Genomic DNA, 22020 nt, shown 5'->3' with positions numbered 1-22020 from the left:
ACTGAGATCCTTTTCCACTGAAGAAAGAAACTGCTTATCCCTGATTAGGCATTCTGCGTGCTTCAAAGAGAAGGTTGTTCTTGTGATTAAATGACACAGGCACTAAAAGCCCCAAGCACATGTGCAACTTCCCTAACTTCAACTCTGCACCTCCAGGGAGTGTAGGCCAAAAAGGATGTGAGACTAGCCAAAAACGAGGTGTTCTTGGCTCAAGAGAGCACTTTGCACCTATTCAGAAGGAGTGTTTCGAAAGTTTTTCACAAATGTAGTCAAGCAATTCACTCAGGCTGTGGGCAGGCAAAGTATTTGTATTATTCTTTTAACCACTTATCTTCAGATCATGCTCCTCTCACTGGGAATAATTACTAAACCCCTGTGGGTATCTACAGAGACTCAAACAAAAACACTGGGCAACATCAAAAAGCTGTTTCAGGGGTCAAAATAGTTCTTGGTTGCATAGCTTAAGAAAATTTCTCTAGCAAAGACAATTTTTCAAAAGGAAAACCTAGCACTTTTCCGTGGAAAGACTTGCAATTTTCCTTCTAAATCTTTGCATCCCATTATTCATTTGACACTCTTGGAGAACAAATTGGTGTGATTGAAACTTGTATTACCTTGAATTCTAAACACATCAATGAAATAAGCAGGAAGTAGTAAACACATCCTTCATTCATTTACCTTTTTTTTTCCAAATTAAATTTCTTCACCTAACCATATATATTTAAGTGGTTATAAGCAACCCATAATACTTCCTCAATCTCAGTGAAAATAGGTTCCTGTGTCCATAAACTTCCAGTTTATCCTTTTTCCCAATTTGATTAAAAACTATTCCCCACAGAAAGGAGGTTTTTATTTTAATCTTTGTAACTCTATTTGAGATGTTTCCTGTCCTTTTCCCTGCACAATCAATGCATCTGCTACACCAGACCACTGGCAAAGCAAAACTCAAGGAACATATAAACCTTTCTTGGTTTAACATACTGACCAAGAGAATCACAATTTTCAGTTGCTGGAGGAGATGACTTATGGTCTTATGAACTACTACAGAAAGTTCACTGCCAAACTGATTCAAGGCTTCCTGAAGTCCATGGGAGCTCTTTTATCAATTTAGATGGGCTTTGGAACAGATCCTACACTTAAAAATAGGACTGCTGTGTATTACACTTGGAGTAATGAACAAAATATATTGCAGTAAATATAAAATCTGAGGGTGATTTTTTTAAAACCAAATTTCCTCTGTAAGCACCCTGGTTTTACTCTTTAATGCAGTATCATCTTGATTACAACAGGTTTGTAAGTTTACTTGACAGAGGAAGAGTCAATAGGACTAAGTCTAAATGTGGCATGATGTAGACTTAAAAAGCTAACTCCTGTATCCAAGACTCTAAATGGAAATACCTTTGTCCATTACAGACAGGCTAGTGAACACTATAACCATTTTCCCTTTCTTTTTAGAACTTTTATTGCATTTATAAATGCTCTGTGATGCTTAATGCTGATCCATCTTTTAAAAATACAGAATTACACCCACTTCCTTCTGCGCAAGAATTACAATAAACTTCCTCTAGCACAGTAGTATCTTTGCCTCCAGTTTCTGTTAGGAAAGGGAGTTGGTGTTATTACAGTGAAAGAACATAGCTTAGCTGGCTTAGACACAATCAGCTAATTAACCATGAAAGCTGAGCAAAGCTTATATTAGCATCCCCTACCTTATTTGGTTGGATTTTGTTATTTATCACAACCCCCTATATCACTGAGGTAAGAAGCCTACATTCACATACTGCTTGATCCAGACAAATATCTTTAGAGGCTATATTTTACATGCTCTATCATTCTCTTATTCTCTGTTAGAAGGCAGATCTCCATCCTCCTTATACAGTTCCACTGCTATTTACTGGGCATGGAGTCTGTCTTTAGTATATTGTAAGTGAAATGCCTCACTTCATTATCCAAACAATATTCCAGCTCCCATTCTTTCAACATAAATTTGAGTAATTAGCATTGCTAGACTAAGAATCTGAGGTCTGGAGACAGACTTTCTCCTGGTCCCCAAATAGTAATAATTATAGTTAAACCTGGGCATGGAAAGATCGGAATAATTTAGTGTCTCTTCTTCTTTCTTCTTCAGATCACAGAATGCAAATAAGATCCAGAAATAACTTTGCTATTCCATAGCAGCTGGCAAAGTCAGGTGTTAAGATTGGCTTTTAGCATATGATCACAGTGACTACTAAACAGCATATTTTTTTTGAAGTGACAGCTTGCCAGTTCTATAGCAACTTGGACTGTAGTTCCTGTTTTCATAAACTTCCAACCTTTACAAGTTAAGCTCATTTTTACTGTCAATACACTTCTAATTTAACACAATGCTAACTCATTTTTTTCTCCTAATTCTTACATTCCCAGAAATCACTAGAAGATGAAAAAAGAGAAGCATTTAACTTGATTTTTAGACTTGCTTTTTATCTTTAGTTTGCCAACTGCTTGTAAGCTCATTTCAACTTTTTGTTTTCTTGAGTATGTTTGCCACTTAAAAGTATGAGGACATAGAAGAATCAATAAAAGAAAGTTAACACAGGTTTAAAAAAGCTCCTGCCTGCCAAGGCCATGCTTAGACTGACAGAGTCAACAACAGCAGAGATGAAGCAGACTAGGACACCTGCAAGCTCTTAGTGTTGGCTATGGGCCTTCATTCAGTACAAGAAGTAAGTATTTTTGTAATGTGAAGCATCTGAGTAGACCATCTGAAGTCACTGGAACTGCAGCTGACTGTCACCACTATTATCCTCATCCAAGGAAGCTTTTGTGCTTGACTTCAAGCACATATGCTTGTGATTAAAATTTCCAAAAGCACCTGAAGTCTTGCTCCTGCCAACTCTTCACTTTTGTACCCTTACACAGTAGCCTGAAGTCTTACCCTCAGTTTGAGGGCACTAAGAGTCTTTCCTGGGATACCAACTCACATTCTCTGCCTATGGGTCCAAGGTCTCCATCTCTGTCTTTTACCTTTAATCTTTGCCTCTCAAGCTACATTTTAGGAATATGTGTCTTCAGCCCTGGCCCTGGAGCTGGTCCTGTGTCATAGACTGACACTGGCCCTACAATATACACGGCTTGTCCTGTGTGGGATTCTGGATGGACTCTACCTTGCAGCTCCTGTCATGTCTTTGGGTATGCCTCCTGCGTGGACTTTGGACCCTTGTAGCCTTGTCTATAGCCCTGTCTCTGGCCCTGTTTCCTTTTGCTCCAGACTGGACTCTGCTTGCTAATTGCCCTGCTTTTGTGCTGTGAGACTAGACCCTGCTTGGTGAGGGCACTGCCTATGCTGAGGTCACCCCTTGGCTCACAGCTCCCTTTCCTTTGGGGAACAGGCAGACCCTGCATCTGACACTTGAGAGGTGATTCAGTCAGCAAAATCAACCGTTTTCCTTGAATTCTTTGGGCTTTGGATCAACCCATGGAAAGTTTTGTTTAAAACAATAAGAACATTTGAAGTCTGCAAGATCAGCCCTTTAGTTTCTTCACTGAGGTTTCCCTCAAAGCGCTGGAGAACTTTGAATGCTCTGCAACAAAACCGTGAAAACCCAAACATGAGTAGTGCTGTGTAGAGTTCCTTGTTCATGTGTGCTATTTCAACCCCTTAAAAGAGCTAGAACTGAAACATCTGAACATATCTATCAAGGTACACAGAAGGAAAATGGGAAAAGTAAAAAAAAAAAAAAAAAAATCCATTTTCAGCCAAAAAAAGAAGACTGATTTATGAACCTTGTACCATATCTATTTATAAGACACAAAGTAATCATAAGGAGATTTAGGACCTCTGTCCTAGAAAATTCCATTCTCCAAGGAAAATCTCTACCAGTGCAAAGTGCTGGAATCATTCTTCCAGCAAAAAGGCAGGGATGATACAAAAAATGGAGGGAAGGAAGGAATATGTTATACTGATTATCTACTTATACAGAGGCTACACCAACAGGTGTTTACTAGATGTGAGTTTTCTCAGGGTGACCACATCAAAACTCCAATTACAAACAGTTGCTGCCCTGTGCTGAGCCCTGAACTGACTGGAAGAATGCAATCAGTCCAGACCAAAGCTGTACCAGGATCTCTTCAACAATAAATCTGTACAGACAAAAAAGTTCAGTGTAGGAGAAAGGTCGCTGAAAACTACTTCATTTATTTGTATAATAGTAGCTCCAGTCTCTGAGGAACATACTTTCTGTATTGTTCTCTTAGACTACAGTTGAATGGCTGAAACTCTGGAGCCATAATAATTTTGCTGACTTCTATTATGTTTTGCTGCCATGGAGAAATCAAGCCTGCAGAATCCCATGATATTAACTGAAATCACACAACACAGATGGTGCATGTTCTGCTTGACCTGTCCAGCAGCAAAGTCAGAGGATTTGGCCCATCAGCCTGCCTCGTGTCCTGGCTGGCCATCTGCTTGTCTGGTCAGAATCCAGGTAACTACTGGCCTAACTGGAAACCACATCTCAGGCTTAGCCAGAAGAAAAACTGTTTCTCTTCCACCAAGGAAAAACATATTAGATGGGATACTGCAGCTGATAGTGGTGAATGCTTACATCTACAAAGTTATGGATCAATGACATTGTAATGATCAATGACCCCTTTAATGGGTTCTCCAAAGTCAATGGAATGACACTAATACAAAAGCAGTATCAAGCCCATTGAAATTTTGGTTTTACAGAAATATAACTGGATGTAACCATTTCCTCATGCAAGTGGGCTTCTCATGAAAAATCTAAGAAATAGTTACCTTCTTTAAATTTTGCTTTATGGTTGTACTGTCTCTCTCTACGACCTTCATCATTTCTTGGCTTGCCATATATAAAATGTTGGCTGCAGAAAAAGAAACATGCAATAATGTAAGTAACAGACCAAATCTCTCAGAAAAAAACAATATAAGCCCAACCCTGCAAAAACATAAGGCAGCTAGAGCAGTCATCATCTTGACAATCCCAATGAAATAATCCCACTGGTAAAAAAGGTAAAACTTAACTCACCTAACTGAATCTTTGAAAAGGTATATAAACCAAATTAAGTCCTCTTCCATTAATTAGTTCCATAATTACTGGTGAGGAAAAATGTAACCTGGAATGTAACTCTACCCATCTATCTTATAGAATTCTGAATCAGCCCACGGTGATGACTGTCTTCCCTGACCAGAGAAGGAACTTTGATGACTAGCTTCCACTACATAATTTTAGAGAGGTAAATGTAAGTATGAGAAATCATGTATAAAGTGTTTGCAAGAATAGGCTTTTAAATACAAAGCATACATTAAAAATATCATCAATAAATACATTATTATTGACATTTTAATATGCAAGCAATTCAAATATTCAACAGAATAATAAAATACAATGAAAATAAAGGCAAAACTGAGTATCACTGAAAATCACAGTCTTGCATAGTATTGATGGTACTTACCCAGACAGGACTAGATTGGACATCAAATGTCTAAGCCTTACCTTTCTGGAATGTATCACAGTCTCACAGTATAACAGAGGTTGGAAGGGACCTCAAGAGATCATCAGGTCCAACCCCCCTGCCAAAGCAGGATAACCTAGGGTAGTCTGCACAGGAATGCATCCAGATGCGTTTTGAAAGTCTGTAGAGAAGGAGACTCCACAACCCCCCTGGTGAGCCTATTCCAGTGCTCCGTCACCCTCACTGTAAAGAAGTTTCTCCTCATGCTGAGGTGAAATCTTCTATGTCCTAGTTTGAATCCATTGTTCTTCATCCTATCTGTGTGCCACCAAAAAGAGCCTGGCCCAATCCTCCTGACACCCACCCCTCACATATTTATAGACACTGATCAGATCCCCTCTCAGTCTTCTTTTCTCGAGACTAAACAGCCCCAGGGCTCTCAGTCTCTCTTCATAGGGGAGATGCTCAAGTCCCCTAATCATCCTTGTGGCTCTCTGTTGGATTCTCTCCAGCAGGTCTCTGTCTCTCCTGAACTGGGGAGCCCAAAACTGGACACAGTATTCCAGGTGTGGTCTCACCAGGGCAGATTAGAGAGGTAGAAGAACTTCCCTAGACCTGCTGGACACACCTTTCTTGATACATCCCAGGATACCATTGGCTCTCTTGGCTACAAGAGCACATTGCTGTTCCATGGAGAACTTGCTGTCCACCAGCACTCTGAGGTCTTTCTCTGTGGCACTGCTTTCCAGCAAGGAGCCCCTAACCTGTACTGGTGTCTGTTGTTATTGCTCCCCAGATGCAGGACCTTGCACTTGTCCTTATTAAACTTCATGAGGTTTGCCTGCACCCAGGTCTCCAGCCTGTCCAGGTCACATTGGATGGCTCCACAGCCTGACAGGTGTCAGCCAACCCCCCCAGTTTTGTATCATCAGCCAGCTTGCTGAAGGTACTCTCAATGCCCTCATCAGGTCACTGATAAAGATATTGAACAAAACTGGACCCAGCACCGATCCCTGGGGGACACCACTTGCCACAGGCCTCCAAGTTGACTCTGTGCCATTGATGACAACCCTCAAGTTGACTCTGTGCCATTGATGACAACCCTCTGAACTCTGCTGTGGAGCCAGTTTGCAATCCACCTCACTGACCAACCATCTATGCCACATCTCCTGAGCTTTTCTATGAGGATGTTATGGGAGACTGTATCAAAAGCTTTACTGAAGTCAAGATATATGATATCCACAGCTCTTCCCTCATCTACCCACGTGGTCATAACTTCATAGAAGGCTATCAGGTTAGTTAGACAAGATTTCCCCTTGGTAAATCCATGTTGGCTACTCCTGATAACCTTCTTGTCTTCCAAGTGAAGTATTAAAAATAGCTCAGTGTAATTAATTGTGAGTTGGTCTAAAAGATATTGTCTCAGAGCCATAAATGATTGAGTCTAGTGTTTGGACATCTAATTAAATGCAGTTTAATCTTATGAAGCGTTGAGTTCTGGCAGGTCCCATGTATGTTAAACAGCTGTGGGAACCAAGCACTTTGGCACAGAAGGATCACACTGTGTCCATCTAGCCTGGCTTCTGTTACAGCAGAAGCTACAGAAGCTCAGCAGGAAATTTCAGTGCACAGTCCAAAACCTGGCTTTGAACAGACATACCTGCTAAGAGTTCTGCTGCTAGAATAAACCTTATGCATTCACCTGCAGAATCAAGACCTGATACAGGACCATCAATGCTGCAAATAATGAGAGGTCTTCCAAATGCTGTTCACTTACCCAGTTTTAATAGTGACTACCCATTTCTAACATCAGTACTGTACTGAAGAAATGTGCAGATATCACTGCCCAAAGAATCCACACTTCTTTTACCTTTTTCTCCTGCCCAGTCATCTTACTGTGCTACTAAGATGACCATGCCTTTTCTCCACTCACAATCTGAGGCTTCTATGCTTGTTGGAATGAAAGGCAATATTCTTCTCCTTTCTCACCAGTTTACAAAACAAATGGAAGACTCTGACTGGCTGAATTACCTTAAAACATTTCAGTTTTCAGGTCCTATAATGACTGAATGTATTCTAAAATACTAAATTCTCTCTCAAAGAACAAGAGAAAAGGGAAAGACTGACAGTTTTAAAAATCTGAACCAATGAAATTTTGTGCACAAATAGTTAATGACAGTGTTGGATCTGATATCACTCTGAGACAGGAGTAATACAGTCTCACAATGTGTGATAGGGAGGAAATGGCAATCACATAAGTCTTTGCTAGTGACCAAAACATGGAGTTGGCTGAATTCCAGCAGAGCCTTAAGGAAACAGAATGCCACCAGACAGATGAGTGATGGTTCCAGAGATCAAATGTTAAAAGACAAAAACAGTACTCTCAAGTGAGAAAAAAGAAAAAAACCCTAGAAAGTAGTATCTACTTCTAAGCCAGCCCAAGAAGATGCAATTCAGTTATGCCTGCAGAGCTCTCTTTTTCAATTGAATATTGAACACACTCAAATGCTGAGTGCAAGCCCTTCCTGTCCCGGACAAGACAAAAGGGTTGTAGATGTAATATCGTATAGACAATCCAGCAAATTTGCTGTTCCCATCTTTATTGTGCTGGGCAAAGGAGTGTCTGTTCAGCTTTGTGTCTAGCATCCCAGCCATCTGCTCCTGTGGTGCAGCAGGCCAAAGTCTGTCCACCTGCAGCATTGTCAGGTTTGTGCCCTGACATCGCTCTTCTTTTTCTCAATTCAGCTCCACACACGGATGCACTATACACCTTTGTTTTTAGAACACACATCTTAGAATGCACCTTCAAAAATTATCTAGCAAAATTTTAAATGAGAGGTATGAAAGCAGTGAGGAATCCCATAGGCATTTAATTAATTTCAGATTGGTTCTAATGTGATAGTGAAATGAATGAATGAATGAATGAATGAATGAATGAATGAATGAATGAATGAATGAAGCTATCAAAAACACTGTTCTGCGTCAGAAGGAAAGGCAGAACATGGACAGCAGCTGTTGCTAACCTAGGTACTGGTCTTTCAGGTGATGGATGTGGATTACTATGAATTTACAAGATGTCAGTACAAAGTCTAAAAGCCTGGATTTGGCAGGGTATCTGCAGCAATAGCTACTCATTGGCTCATGAGGATTTTAGTATATCAGGGATTTTATTTTCCATTCCAGAATAAGGTGGGTAGCCTATCCACAGTTAGCACTTCTGTGATGACCTTGCAGCATCTGCAGTGGATAGTAGGCAGGGATGAAAATACTGGTGGCCATCAGTGCAGAACCTGACATATACCAGTTCACTCAACATTACTGGGATTCTGCAGGCAGCTCTGTACCTCCAGTTCAGCCACACAGCAAACGTAGGAACAGTAAGTACTTCCCTGTTCGCCTTCTCCCATCTTAGTATTTTCTTTGTCCTACCTCTTGTTCCTTCTGAGTTCTGTTGATATTTCTGAGTTGCTTTTTGCAGTAAAAATTAAGAAATTGAGTGGAATTCATATACTTAGTAAACTTAGATTAGTCATAAAGATCCTAAAAGTAAAACTGTAAGACAGCAAAGGCTGTAATGACACTACTTTGAAAGGAATCATCTTTGAAAGGTTGTGTACTGTGCAAGAAAGGAACCAGGAAGGCAGGATTAAGCTAAACCAGATGAATGGCAAGGTTCAAGAGTCTATTTCAACCAAACAGAAATCCTTCAAATTTTGGAAACATGATCCTAGGGAAGCCAATAAACAGGAACTTAAACTTCAGCAGGCGTTAAGTAAGAGGAAATTGCAAAAAGCAAAAGTAGGTTTCCAAGAACAAACATGAAAAGATTTAAAAATAAACAATAAAATATTCCTTAGGTATATCAGAAACAAGAGGCTTATAACAGAATTTGTACAGGCTAAGGGAATAGTTAAAGAAGAGGTTTGGAAGCTAAATAACTCTCTTTTTTTTTTTTTTCCCCATCCAATTTGTTCAATATATTCAGAAACTTTCAGCTCTTTATATTCTTTTCCTGGCAATAACATTTTTTCTTTGAGTAATGATGTACCAAGAAGTAGTAACAATGGATAATACAGAATATATCAGGGCTAAAAGGTACATTTAAGAGTTTTAAAGAAGCTGAAATACAGAACTGCTGAGTTGATAACAATCCTGCTATGTAAGAATCACCCAGTCCTGTGGGGAGTACAAAATACTAATTACTACTGATTTTACAAAGGAGACCAGCATTTTATTAATATATAATTTCTTTAATATTTCAATAAACACAACCAGATAGCAAAAAATTACTGGTCTTCTAAAAAGTCTGTGTTACATTTCACACAGTAAACTTTGGTTGAAATTAAACAGCTGTAGAAGGAATGTGTTAAGAAATAGTCTGGAATCAAAGAAAAAAGATTAGGATTAGATTGGATTAGATTGGATTAGATTGGATTAGATTAGATTAGATTAGATTAGATTAGATTAGATTAGATTAGATTAGATTAGATTAGATTATCTGGCTTTCATCATAGCATGGAATAAGGTCTAGATTCATTGAAAACAAAAAAATAGTGATTATTACTAAAAATCTGTAAATAATCACTGAATAATAATCACAATAATCAATTGATTTGATAATTTCTGGGGTGGGTTGAATCATCTCTCAAGGTGACTGTCTTTTCAGTGATAAGGCTTTTAGACCTTAAGTGCCTAAAATGAGGTGCGATGAATCCCTGACCAAGATTGTCCAGCTTCATATTAAAATCATGGGCAGCTCATGATCTGGTCAATGAGTAAGCAGTTTATTAACAGGATTTGCTCAGGACACAGTGCTAGTCAGTTGTGAGGACCAAGCAATGAGAAGTGTGAGAGGCAGCTAAAGAGGAGAGACAAAAATCAACTCAGTAGCAAATGAAATCCAAATTGAAGAAATGGTAACCAACATACACACAGAAAAAAAGAATATTCTTTTCCCTTTAAGCTTCTAAATTAACTGAAAGAATGGAATCACAGACCAGAAGCTGCCAATATGACTGTTGTTCACTGTGCACCTTCACTCAAAATTCCAATAAAATCAGATATTATGTTTCATAAATAGTAGGAGGAGGAGGATGATACAGAATTCTATAGTAGCATTATAGAACTCCCATAACATGACCACACCTGAAGAACTGTATATGCTGACAGTCACAACCTCTGTGAAACACTGCAAAAGGTAGTAAAAACAGTTGAAGAACTAAAATTGAAGAGGGGTGATGCCATCATGTCCATGGGACTTCAGGACTTCATGACATGACACAAATCATTAACATACAAAACAATAAAAGGAAGTACTTTTAAATGTGATATGCAATTAACTATGAACCTTACTGCCACAGGAAACTCATAAGCATACATATTTGCCACATTCACATCTAAGAATGTTTCCCTGAGCTCCTCTGACTGTAAATATAGATCATACAATTAATCTTAGGGAAAATGCCTACAAAGGCCAAATAACTTACACTTCCAATGATCTCTCCTTTCAAGTACTATTCTCTAGGTCTGCTATTATTCATTCTTGCTTGGCTTCCTCTGGATATATCCAGTGGCTCATTTCTCTTTAATTTTACTGACACAGTATTTCAGCTCATGCTAGAGTGCCTCCCTCTTCAACACTTGAACTACAGCTCTTTCAGCCCTTGTACCTCTTCATATGGATGAAAATCATACCTCACAACATCACATGGGAACCCACATCAGATTGTGATTCCCAGGATTGTTTCCTGCAGAACTATTGCTTCACCAGTGATTTACCATCCTTGTACTTAATTTACATTCAGAAAAATTGTGTCTTTAGAAGGAATGACAGTATTTTCTTCTTGCCTCCCAACCACTTCTCTCAGCTTGTGAAGGCCATTTTGATCCAGTCCCTCTCCAGTGTATTTGCAGTATACTCCAGTGTGGTACAATCTGTAAACTCAGTAAAGGCACACTGTATTCCATCGTCACATCCTTAACACAACTACTGAACAGTAATGGAATGAAGATAAGACTGTTGCAAAGCTCTACTAGCTACTTCTGATTTTAAAGATTCTCCTGAATCCCATTTTCCAGTCAGGTACCTGTCTAGCATTTGCTTCAGGTCATATTTCTACTCTTTGCTATTAGAACATATTAGGAGACACTGTAAAAATCTTTATTAACATCAAAATTTCCTAAAGCTAGAGCTTCCCTCAAGTCCAGATTACACCATGGGATGTTTAATGGCTATAGAAAGCTATATGGAAGAGCAGGCAATAGAAAACTCTCCTCTTGCTGCTGTGTAATGACAAACTGGGCTTCTTCAGAAAAAGCTATTTTTCTCAAAAGGTTCAGGAAGAAATCTCTCTGCTATTTCCTAATGCTACACTCTGTTAACCTTGACATTTTTGTAATGTTTAGTTCCTTCCTTTAAAGAAAAAAAAAAGTTGTTTAAAGTTGTTTGGTTTCCTTATTTCATGAACATTGAACTGCTTTTTCAAAAGAAACAACTCAGAAGAATTCACTTGCTTTTTGCGTGTAATTAGAAAGCCATCTCAAAAGGTTCTCAGGGACTGTTCCCATGAGCATTTCAACAGCTCTGAAAATCAGGCTGTGAACTGGGCACAACCAGAAGCTTAGACATGCAAAACGAATGGCCTCTGAAATTTTTCGCTAGGCTATACAGAGGAAGGTCATCTTGTGACATCATCTTGTCAGTGCTTGCTACCTGATGTTACAGTCTCTGGAAAGATTTTCAACACTTGCTAATGCTTGCTTTAGCTTAAAATCTCTAAAGATTCCCAGAATCATTACAAAGACTCCTGGTTATTGGTTTTGATTATCATGATTTCAAGTACAATTTAAAATGCAGCCTAGTTTCTGAACTTCCCGAGTAATGATGCTGTCTCACTGAAATCTGCAGAATGAGACCTGGTACCTCCAGGACCCTGCAGGCATGGGGCTATGTGGAAGTTGTATTGGAATTACAACCCTGGAGTCCATGCTGAAGTTACAGTGAATGTGCAGCTGTAACCAGCTTGGCATTCACTATGGCATCTCACTACTTATTGAGGAGAAAAATATCTGGGGCTTAATAAAGACAAAATAAGAGCAAAATCAGTATTCTGAAAAATCATTACATGTGAAAGGTAAGACTGAATGTGGGATGAAAGGTCAGGAGGTCTGGAATTTTTCTTAAATATCAGGGAAGTCCTCTGAGACCCTGTGCAAATTACAAAATCTGTGTGTCTCAGTTTCCTCATTTTAAAAACACGCTTCAGGCTACTATGACAATTAAGTATTTTTTGTAGATTGTCTTAAAAATACTTGAAGTAAAAAGCATTGTGTAAACATAATGGCTATTACTTAGTTGTTGAAAAATATATTTCTTGAACAATAATGAAATTTACAGAACCAGACTGATCATGCCCATTTAGAATTGCCCACTGCTACCTTGAATGTTACATTGTACAGTGAACAAAAATCTTCAAAGCTATCCAACAAAGAATACATCTAAAACAGATCTAAGGGTTAGAAGTGTAAGTACCAAAGTCAAGATTTTCTCTGTGAGAAAATTGTACTTGTTGAAATACAAATCTTTCTCTAAACTGGCTCGGTGAAGTGAACTCAAAAGACTTGGAGGACACAATATTGCACACATACACTTTTGCACATACTCTGCTGCCTCTTTGCTTTTAATGGCAATGCTTAAAAAGAGATAATGTTAAATACCTGAAGGCTCAGAACTACTCTGTAGTTTGAACTAAAAATTCCTTCCACTAATCACTAACTGAGATTTGGTTCAATTGTAATAAGCTGATCTTGTCATAAAACACAGCTGTCTGCAGTGTTTGCATAAGCTTTATGAAAAGCTGTGCAGTTGGATCCAGTTTTCTACTGAATGCTACACCTGCTTGCTGAAGGATAGATTTAACCAGCAATAAATCCTGAAAACACTCAGTGTCTGAAGAACCACACCACAGCACAGTTACAATGAGATGAACACCAAATATATCAGTTCCTTTGGTAGTCTGGATATTCAGACCCCAAGGTGAGAAGGGAATTCTCATGGACATGAATGCGAGTACTTCAGAACTCCTGTCACAATCCCACACAATGACTTGTGAGCACTTTACTTGGTATGGATAGTTTGCAATATCAAGGCTGGAGCTTAATTCTAAATTCTAGCTTTCAGAGATTTGACTCAAGAAGCTACCTCCACTCACTGAGGATACATAAACCACGGTTCTCTCCTGAAAAGACTTTGGCAGAGAGCAACAAAGTTTATTCTTTTCTCATCCTTTGCTGCATGGCAAAAGCTCAGTACCTCTGCAGTCTTGATTCCCATCTAGGGAAACAGGCTCCTAAAGATTTCCTCTTGAATCAGCCTAGGATTTCTAGCAAAGGGATGTACAGAAAATCTTTAACTATTCCTGGCAATGTATTTTTGCTTATTCCATTTGTTTATCTAGTTTAATGGTCTAAAGCACATTTCAGTGGTGTTTTTTTCTTCATTTTTGTGGTCTAATCCCGTTCCTTCAAATCTTTTATTGCATATGCTGCAACATTATGAGTCAGTTTGGGTCAGTGGGATAATCCAAAGCACAGAAATTGAAGCATGGAACATGAAACTTTGCAGTATCGTGGCCTCTGTAAATATTTTCCTGTGAGTTTTGCACACAGCAACTAGGAATGGAATAGCTCTCTCAAAAGAAAAAAAAAAAGAAAAAGAAAAAGGTGGTTGCAAACCTACAGAAACTGGCCAACATACCTGGCAACAGCTGTAGAATCCCAAATCATTTTATTCCCTCTCAAATTGCTGATACCTCTTGTAATTAATAACCAGGCCAATAGTGTTTAATAAGGAAAAAAATTTGTATTGTTAATTACATAATTATCATTAAAAAAAGGCCTTAGATTTCAAAAGTTAAATCAAAGTTTTAACAGACAAACAGAATGTTTATCATGCTTTTAACACAGAAATACTTTCTTAAATATCCTAACTTTTTATATGCAGATGTTTAATATACACAAATATCCCAGGTCAGGCTTATGAAATTAACTGCCAACTTAGTTTCTCTCCATGATCCTGCCAATGACCTTTTTCCTGCCCTGGTAAAATCATTCCCTCTCCATGGATTAAAGGTGATTAAGTATCAGTGTCAGTTTAGTCTCATACACTTGCTAAGCAGAGACAACAAACTATGCCAAAACGTGTTTGATTTATTTGTGGTGGTTTTGTGATAGAGGAACCCTGATTGGGCTCAAATCAAGGATCTAGAAAAGAAAGGAGTGCTTTATGTCATTGGTAGCTCTTTAAGCCAAAGTGTCACAGCAAGGACTTATGCCCTTCAGCTAAATTATTAGTTTTCAGAAACAATAATGACTGAAATCAATCAAGCTTTTCAGTGCTTATTTAACCACCAATTCAATTAGACAGTTGCTGGATGAATACCTGTACCTGTTGAGCTGAACCTCAAACACATTGATATCTCCACTGTGCAGTCAAGCAAAGAGAATGGGAAACAGAAGTCTCCTGATTTTGAAGAAACACATCTAGCAGTGTTATTATTAATTTCTAAAGATTTTAGAGCTATATCCTAAACTAGTATGTTGTCAGTTGACTCTATGGATATCAACAGATCTAATGCTGGAACTTGGGAAGGCTGTGCTGATTTCAAGGAAGAAACATGATCTGAAGTTTCTCTTTATACTTGATTCTTGAAGTGATATAGAGATTTCTTGAACCAAAATATGTGTTTTTTTCTCAAGTCTTTAAACTTCTTCCTTGATTATTGAACATCCAAAGATCATTTGTTTGCTTACTTGCAAGAAAAAGAATAGATTAGAGCTAGATTTATCATAAATTCACATTAGAAACTGAGAAACCATGTTACTTGTGGAAATTCAAGATTAGGTGTAACTGTGTCTATATCGAAAGAAATCTTACGAAGAGAGACTTACACATGGTACACATAACCATAAAATATAAGAGTTTTAAGTATTTCAAACTTAACCCTGATAAACTTTGAGTGATTTACATGCCCTTGACTAATAAAAAAAAAAATCATCTCTGTGTTGTGGTGTCATGACTAGATTCTGCATGGTTTTCCTCTGTAGTCAGTATCTTAATTGCCTAAAACCAACATTGAATTCTTTGCTGGGCTAAGGAGATGAATTTACTGTGACAGAAAGAACTGAGAGAAAGACCTGCCATACTAATGAAACAACAGTGACACTAAGAGAGAAATAAAAGCTTCATTGGGTAATGAATTTCAGGAAATAATTCAGAATAGTTCCTTTTCCAACAAAAATTAGTGGCAGTGAAGATAGTCTCAATCTAGACACTTAATGGATGCACTCACACTCTTTAATAATTTGTTCATCAGACTAAAACAAATATAAGACTACAAATGGTCACCTAAGATCACTTCATTTCCCTACTGCTGTTGGCCTCAGATTATGTTGACTTTATCAACAAGATTGTGGCTGTAGGTGTAAATTTATTAAGTCACATACATCAAAATATTGCTCTGTTTTTGAAGTTAGTAGGAGCTATGCTCTGGAATGGGTACAGGTTAAAACATGATGCCAAATTTTTACTTCAGGGTCCAGATGCCACCATTTCAACAGGATTCATCTTGGAAGCATATACTATATAATTTTCCAGAGTGGACAAATCTAGAGGAAAAAGGAGAACACTGCCCTCCCTTCATCACGCTTCCCAAATGCCACTCCAATGCCACTACTCTTACCATATTTGACCAGCTGATCCCTAGAGCAGCTGAACATAGAGAGTGGAGAGATTTCTTATGCTGCTTTACTAAGGCCTTCATACACTAAGGTGTTGTCTTTTTTCAACAACAAACACATAAATTTTGTTTAGCTATAACTGGAGGAGTTTGTAAAACAGCAGTGATTCCCTTGTGATAATGCTGTAGACTGTGGATATTCCCTGTGCCTTACAGGGTATTCTGAGACCCTGCAGCATGGCAAGTTTTTATCACACCTCCTAACCTCCCTCACCTGTCCACTGCTTCTGGTTCTCTTCATTATATTCCCAACTTACTAAGTGTTTCAACCTTAATCACCTTTTCACGGTTAAGAAAGCCAAAGCCCCCATGACACTGGTCTGACTGTGCTCCAATCTGTACAGCCATGCATACTTGCAAATATTATTTTGAGGAGTACAGTGGTTTTAGTAATAATGTCTTATGTCCTGTGAGAAATAAGCAAACTCATTATGCTGTCATTAGTCTCTCACTCTCTACAGTTTGTTTCCATACATCTTCCATTCACACACTGACATTGCAGCTTCCCAGGACAGTTCTGATGCTCTGCCTTGAATTTTCTGTCAAATTTTTCACAGAACACATCTGCTATTTTACCATTTGCCTTTTAACTGCTATTATTGCTATTACTTTAGACTGTTTGTGTTGGCTAAGGACCACAGAAGGGACTGGGGACACATTTTGTCAGGTACTGGCAGCGGTGCATATAGAAATACCTGAAATAATGCTTTCTTCTGTCACATAAGGGACTCCCACAGAAACTCCTCAGATTCTTGGTCTGCTTCTCCCAGAAGGCTTCACTGATGCTTCCCTTTGTAAATCTGCCTGGCAGCAGGATAATTTCACAATAATCTGGTGTTATGAAATGTTTGAGAAGTATTTTAAAATTTGCAAAACATTAGCAAGTTCTAATTCTCATTTCTGGCCTCTGTAAAGCTAAACTGGATGATGTACAAGTAAATTGATAATTTGATGCAATTTTAGTAAAAGAGGAGTCCTAACTGATGCCTGATTGGATTTTTTTTTTTAACTAAGAAGGAGATATAGTATGTGGACTGCTAAAGCTCCTAGTCAAGAGATGGCTTCAGTATTGCAGAGGCTATTCAGAGAAACATAACTTCTGCTCCACAGTCTATTTCTAAATCCATGTCTGTTCAACACTGTATTGCAGGTATGCTTGCAGAGTTTTGCTCATTCTTCTGAGGGACTACAAGCAGAGGACAGAAGAAAATTTGACTTCAGTGGGATAATTATTGCCAAAGACGATTATTTTCACGTGCAGCAGAGCTCAGCTCTACTTTGACATGCTGTAATAAGATTTTTTCAAAAGTCTTCTAAACTCTAAAGCTAAATTGCTTAAATTGCAAAGTGACAAAACAGTTCAAGGCTGGATTCCCATGATAAATCAAAGTAGATTGAACTTCTGAAAATAAGCTTTCCTCAAGGAATGTACTACTATCTGGTCACGTTTTTTCTTGGTACGGCTGTCCTTAAGTTGAACCTTATTGAACCTACTGTAAGGTTTTTCAGTTTCCTTTCCAGTTTATCTGCTCTTGAGGAAGTAATTTCTGTCATTCTTCAGAAAGACTCAGAGAACAGTGGTAAGAACTAATAATACCAAACAGTAGTGTAATTTCCTATGGGGAAAACATATTTTCTACCACTAATTATTGCCAACAGCAATCTTGGAAATATCGCATAACTTATTGTTTAAAACATCAAACAGAAGGAACTGCTTAGTATCAAGGATGACTAATGTAGGAACATGTGCTTCCACACATGCACACACAGATAAAGTGTTGATGTTTAGAGGTTTACAGGATGTAAACATTGACTTTGGATTCTGCTTAAGTTTACACTTGAATAAAGAATGAAAACATACATAACATAAATAGGCAGAAATAGCTGCAATTGTTATAAGGGACTTCTCCAATCTGCTTGATACTATAGTCGCAGGATGATCAGAATTATGTAAGAAAATCAGTCAGCTGTGCTTGAGAAAGCATAGCAGACTGAAGGAAAAAAAAAAACAACTAAAAATTTATTCAATAATTATACCCAATAGCTGCTTTGTTGGTAAGTGTGAAAACCCCTTATTTAGTTTGTGTGATGAAGCATGTGAAGTGCAGTGTGTGCTGAAAACCAAAACGTCTATGGACTTAATCCTGCTCTAAGTTACTTTGGAACAACTCCCATCTTCAGGTGACAGAACTATCACTTAGCTGGAAAAATTCATCTCCAGTTTAAGATGGACATATCCTGGCACATAGCTGTGACGATGGGATTTCTCCTAGGGTCCAGATTTTGAGGTGGGGAAAGCGTCTGCTCTCTTACTCAGCAAGAGTGGCATAGAAGGGTCTGGTGGAGATGCTGCTCAGTCCATTGCTTGCAGCAGTGTAGCATCTGCACACTATAGTTGCTGCCTGAGCTCTACTGGAATTAATATGCTCTATTAGATAAGGCTTTATGCATGAGAGTAGCTATACAGTGGTCAGTTTCAGTGCTTTTCTGAACTGGGACCCGATGCTAACTCTTTCTTGAGGAACCTTAATGAAATTTAGCAACTGGACCAGCCCTCCTTCGAATGAGGTGAACTTCCTCTCACATGGAGTGACTTTGATTGGTGTGAAAAGTGAACTTTACACAACCCTTCATTAAACAGAAGACACTGTTTTTAAAGTTCATTTTAAATACGTCTGACCATTGCAGATGGGACTGTGTGATGGAAGAGTTCACTGAACCAAGCTAAATGCCCAACCAGTAAATACAAGTTATGACAGCCATGAGCTTTGCCTCAGGTATTCTTCAGGGGAGTTTAGATAGACATCTCTGAGACTAAAGGCATGAGCCTTCTGCAGAAGGCAATCCTTCCCCTGGATTCAGTGGGCTTTGTGTTGGGCCCAGAGAAAAGAAAGTACAAATTTGCAGATGACTACCTGGCACTGACTAACACAAACCAACTGCAGCTTCTAGCTCTTAACTGGTACATATTTATTTTCAGCATCCTCTCTGCTTTGTTGATGTTAGCCCTTCCTTTTTCATGCCATTTGCAACACATCATTAGACTTGCTGCAAATTTGTGGGAGTAAATCGAATCCCTCGGGATGAAACCCTATGAGAGGTGAATAAACAATCTCCTCTTCCCCAACCAAATCCCAACTTTGCCTCACATTTCATGGAAATGATCAGCAATTCCACTACCAAAACATTCACGCTTTATGAGTAATACTTATGATGGGAATTTTTTATGTTGGGTTTTCCCCCCAAGAAGAAAAAGAGGAATAATTAACAGAAATAAACCCAAAGAGAAATTTCCACATTATTACTATTATTTTCACAAGGCTTTCACAGGAAAGTAAAAGCTTTTGCAAGTAATAAAAGTCCTTGTTAAACATCTTTCTTTCTTTTTTTCTTTCTTTCTTTTGGAAATGGGGTAAATTATGAAGCAGATTGACTTTAAAAAATAAATAGGACTATAAATACATAAAAGTCATTGCTTTTAGTCATTGCTAGTTTAATATGAGCATCCGACTCTGAAATAAGGAAAAGTTTAGTTCACTCACAGAAAGAATAAAGCAGATGTGAGGTTTTTCCGTCAGCTTAAGTGCTGCCTTGGTAAGGTGAGTTGTCCGACTACATTAAACAAACATTTTAGTCAGGCATCACACAGGAAAATAAACAGTAGCAGAGGAAACATGAAAATATTAAAGACTGTTATTCTTTGGCCCCTTTTCCTGCAAAGCAGGTGATAAAATATTACTGTGTTTCCACAGGTAAGGAAACACGCTCTTAAACACTTTGCAGAAATACATATTACGATCATCACTTAAAATGTCAGAAGTGGATAGGACTCAACTGTGACAGCACACAGGAGCCTGCTGAGAAACTCTGCAGAAGCAGAGGATTTAGCACGCTGGCTCAAACTGCTGGGCTACCTAAAGCAGCCTTCTGGCCCTTGGCAATATCTGGCAGTGATGAATTTAGATATCAGCAAAAAAAACATCTTCTAAGAGACAGCTGTAGAGGTACCTGATTTCAGGAAAAAAAAAAAAGAAAAGAAAAAAGACTGCTCTTGAATTCTATGTAGTTAGATGCTAATAAGCAGCTAACAGAAGCTAGCGAGCTGTATAATTTTGACCTCTTTCTGCCCCACAGAGTTTCAAGAAATGCAGAGAGGAAGAAGAGAGAAGACCTGCTAAGCTTCATCCTTTTTATCCCACCTGTGATATATGATGCTACATTGTGCAGATGTAACATTATTTAGTTTACATAGAAGTCATTCACATATGATGTCAGTAATTTCTGTTCCTCAGAAATTTTGTATAGTCATGCCTGAAATTCTAAATAAATTTAATTATAAAAGCAGAAAAATACCTTTGAAACAATTTTCACAATACAGACAGAAGTTATGTAAAAGTTATGTTCATCAGAAGAAACAAAGCAGTAATTTTTCACTAACAGGGCTTTGATTTCAGTCAGCCTGGAAAATCAACTTGAAAATGTCCTGGTTTAGGTTCAAAGATCTGCACACTTGCCCAGCAAGGAAGGGAGAGGGAAAGACTTTTTTGTCCTGTCCACTGTGAAAAACAAGGTGTGAGACTGCAAAGTGCTATCCGAAATCCTTTGCAGTATCAGATTCTGCCTGTATTTTGCAGTAACAATTCTGTCTCTGGTTTAAAATACACAGCATACACATCAGTCCATCTAGCCAATATGGTTTGTGGAAGCTGCTCATGACAAACATACAGGCAAATATATCTCATGTTAAAGTAATGGTTAAGCAGGTTCAGCAGATAAACGGTTGCCCTGGTATATAGGTCTATGCTGCTGTTCAGATACATGATGCTACACAATATGCCACTGCTTGTCTTGAACATCAGATCCTTTTTTAAAATGTGCTAGTGTGGGGTTTGAAATAACAAAATGTAGATAAGAACATAATCTGCAGCTCTCCCTTCGCCTTGCATGTCTCAATGGAGATTTTTAGTACCATATAAAGGATTCAAAATTTAGAGGTGTTCATCGTATCTTCTGTTACTTTTAGGAATTAAATTTTAATTTCAGTGGAAGAAAAGAACAACACTTTAATTTAAAAACAATGAAAGGAAAGTTAACTAAACTTTACCTATGTGGTTACACAGCTTTTAAAAATACCCTTTAGGGAGGTGATTTCACTGTTTCAGATGAAATAGTTTATCAAATGCTTACCTGATACATTAAACACTGTTTTTGAACTCTGAAAAACAGGAGCAGAATAGACAGATGAGCTATTGAATACCATGAATACAACAGCATGCACTGTCTCTGCCCAAGTATTTCAATTAGGTATTTCTACAGCATTTTAGTCCCCAAAAAAGAATTCTCAAGAATATGGCCTGCTTACTTTTCGGGAAATGGAGAAGGAGATACAAAATGAATTTTCAAAGAAGGTGGGAAACAAACAAAAGGACTCTCACTAGAAACAAGCAGGCAACTGGAAGGCTACGTTTCATCAGGTTTTGATACAAATTTCTCTCTCTGATGCTGTTTGGTGGTTCTGCCCATTTTATCCCACAAGAAAGGTTTTGACTCTACGGCACTAAAGGGATGTAATTTTGCCATCCTGTACAGCTGAAGAGAGAAGTAGCTACTGCTCTGAGACAAACCTCAATACCACATTTGGGACTCTCTTGATTCTTGTGTAGTCCTGCAAGCATAGGAGTAGAGTGCCTGAAACTGCCTTAGCTCTTTCTTCTCTGTAAAATGAGAGAAATGCAAACACACCACATGAAATCTCAGTGTCTCCATGCTT

The 22020-nt window shown here is 38.3% G+C and overlaps 1 protein-coding gene across 1 annotated transcript in view; it reads right to left on the bottom strand.

The window, feature by feature from the left end:
• Positions 1 to 22020, bottom strand: part of LDAH (lipid droplet associated hydrolase) — a 91020-nt gene that overhangs the window by 8313 nt on the left and 60687 nt on the right. The window contains exon 5 of the mRNA XM_054383716.1: positions 4781 to 4863. Coding sequence (XP_054239691.1) covers positions 4781 to 4863 — 83 coding nt within the window. The remainder of the gene's footprint in view (positions 1 to 4780; positions 4864 to 22020) is intronic.

The sequence above is a fragment of the Indicator indicator genome, chromosome 9 (assembly GCF_027791375.1).
Source record: "Indicator indicator isolate 239-I01 chromosome 9, UM_Iind_1.1, whole genome shotgun sequence".
Taxonomy (NCBI): domain Eukaryota; kingdom Metazoa; phylum Chordata; class Aves; order Piciformes; family Indicatoridae; genus Indicator; species Indicator indicator.
The sequence above is the reverse complement of the archived record's forward strand: the minus strand, read 5'-3'. Positions and strand labels throughout refer to the sequence as shown.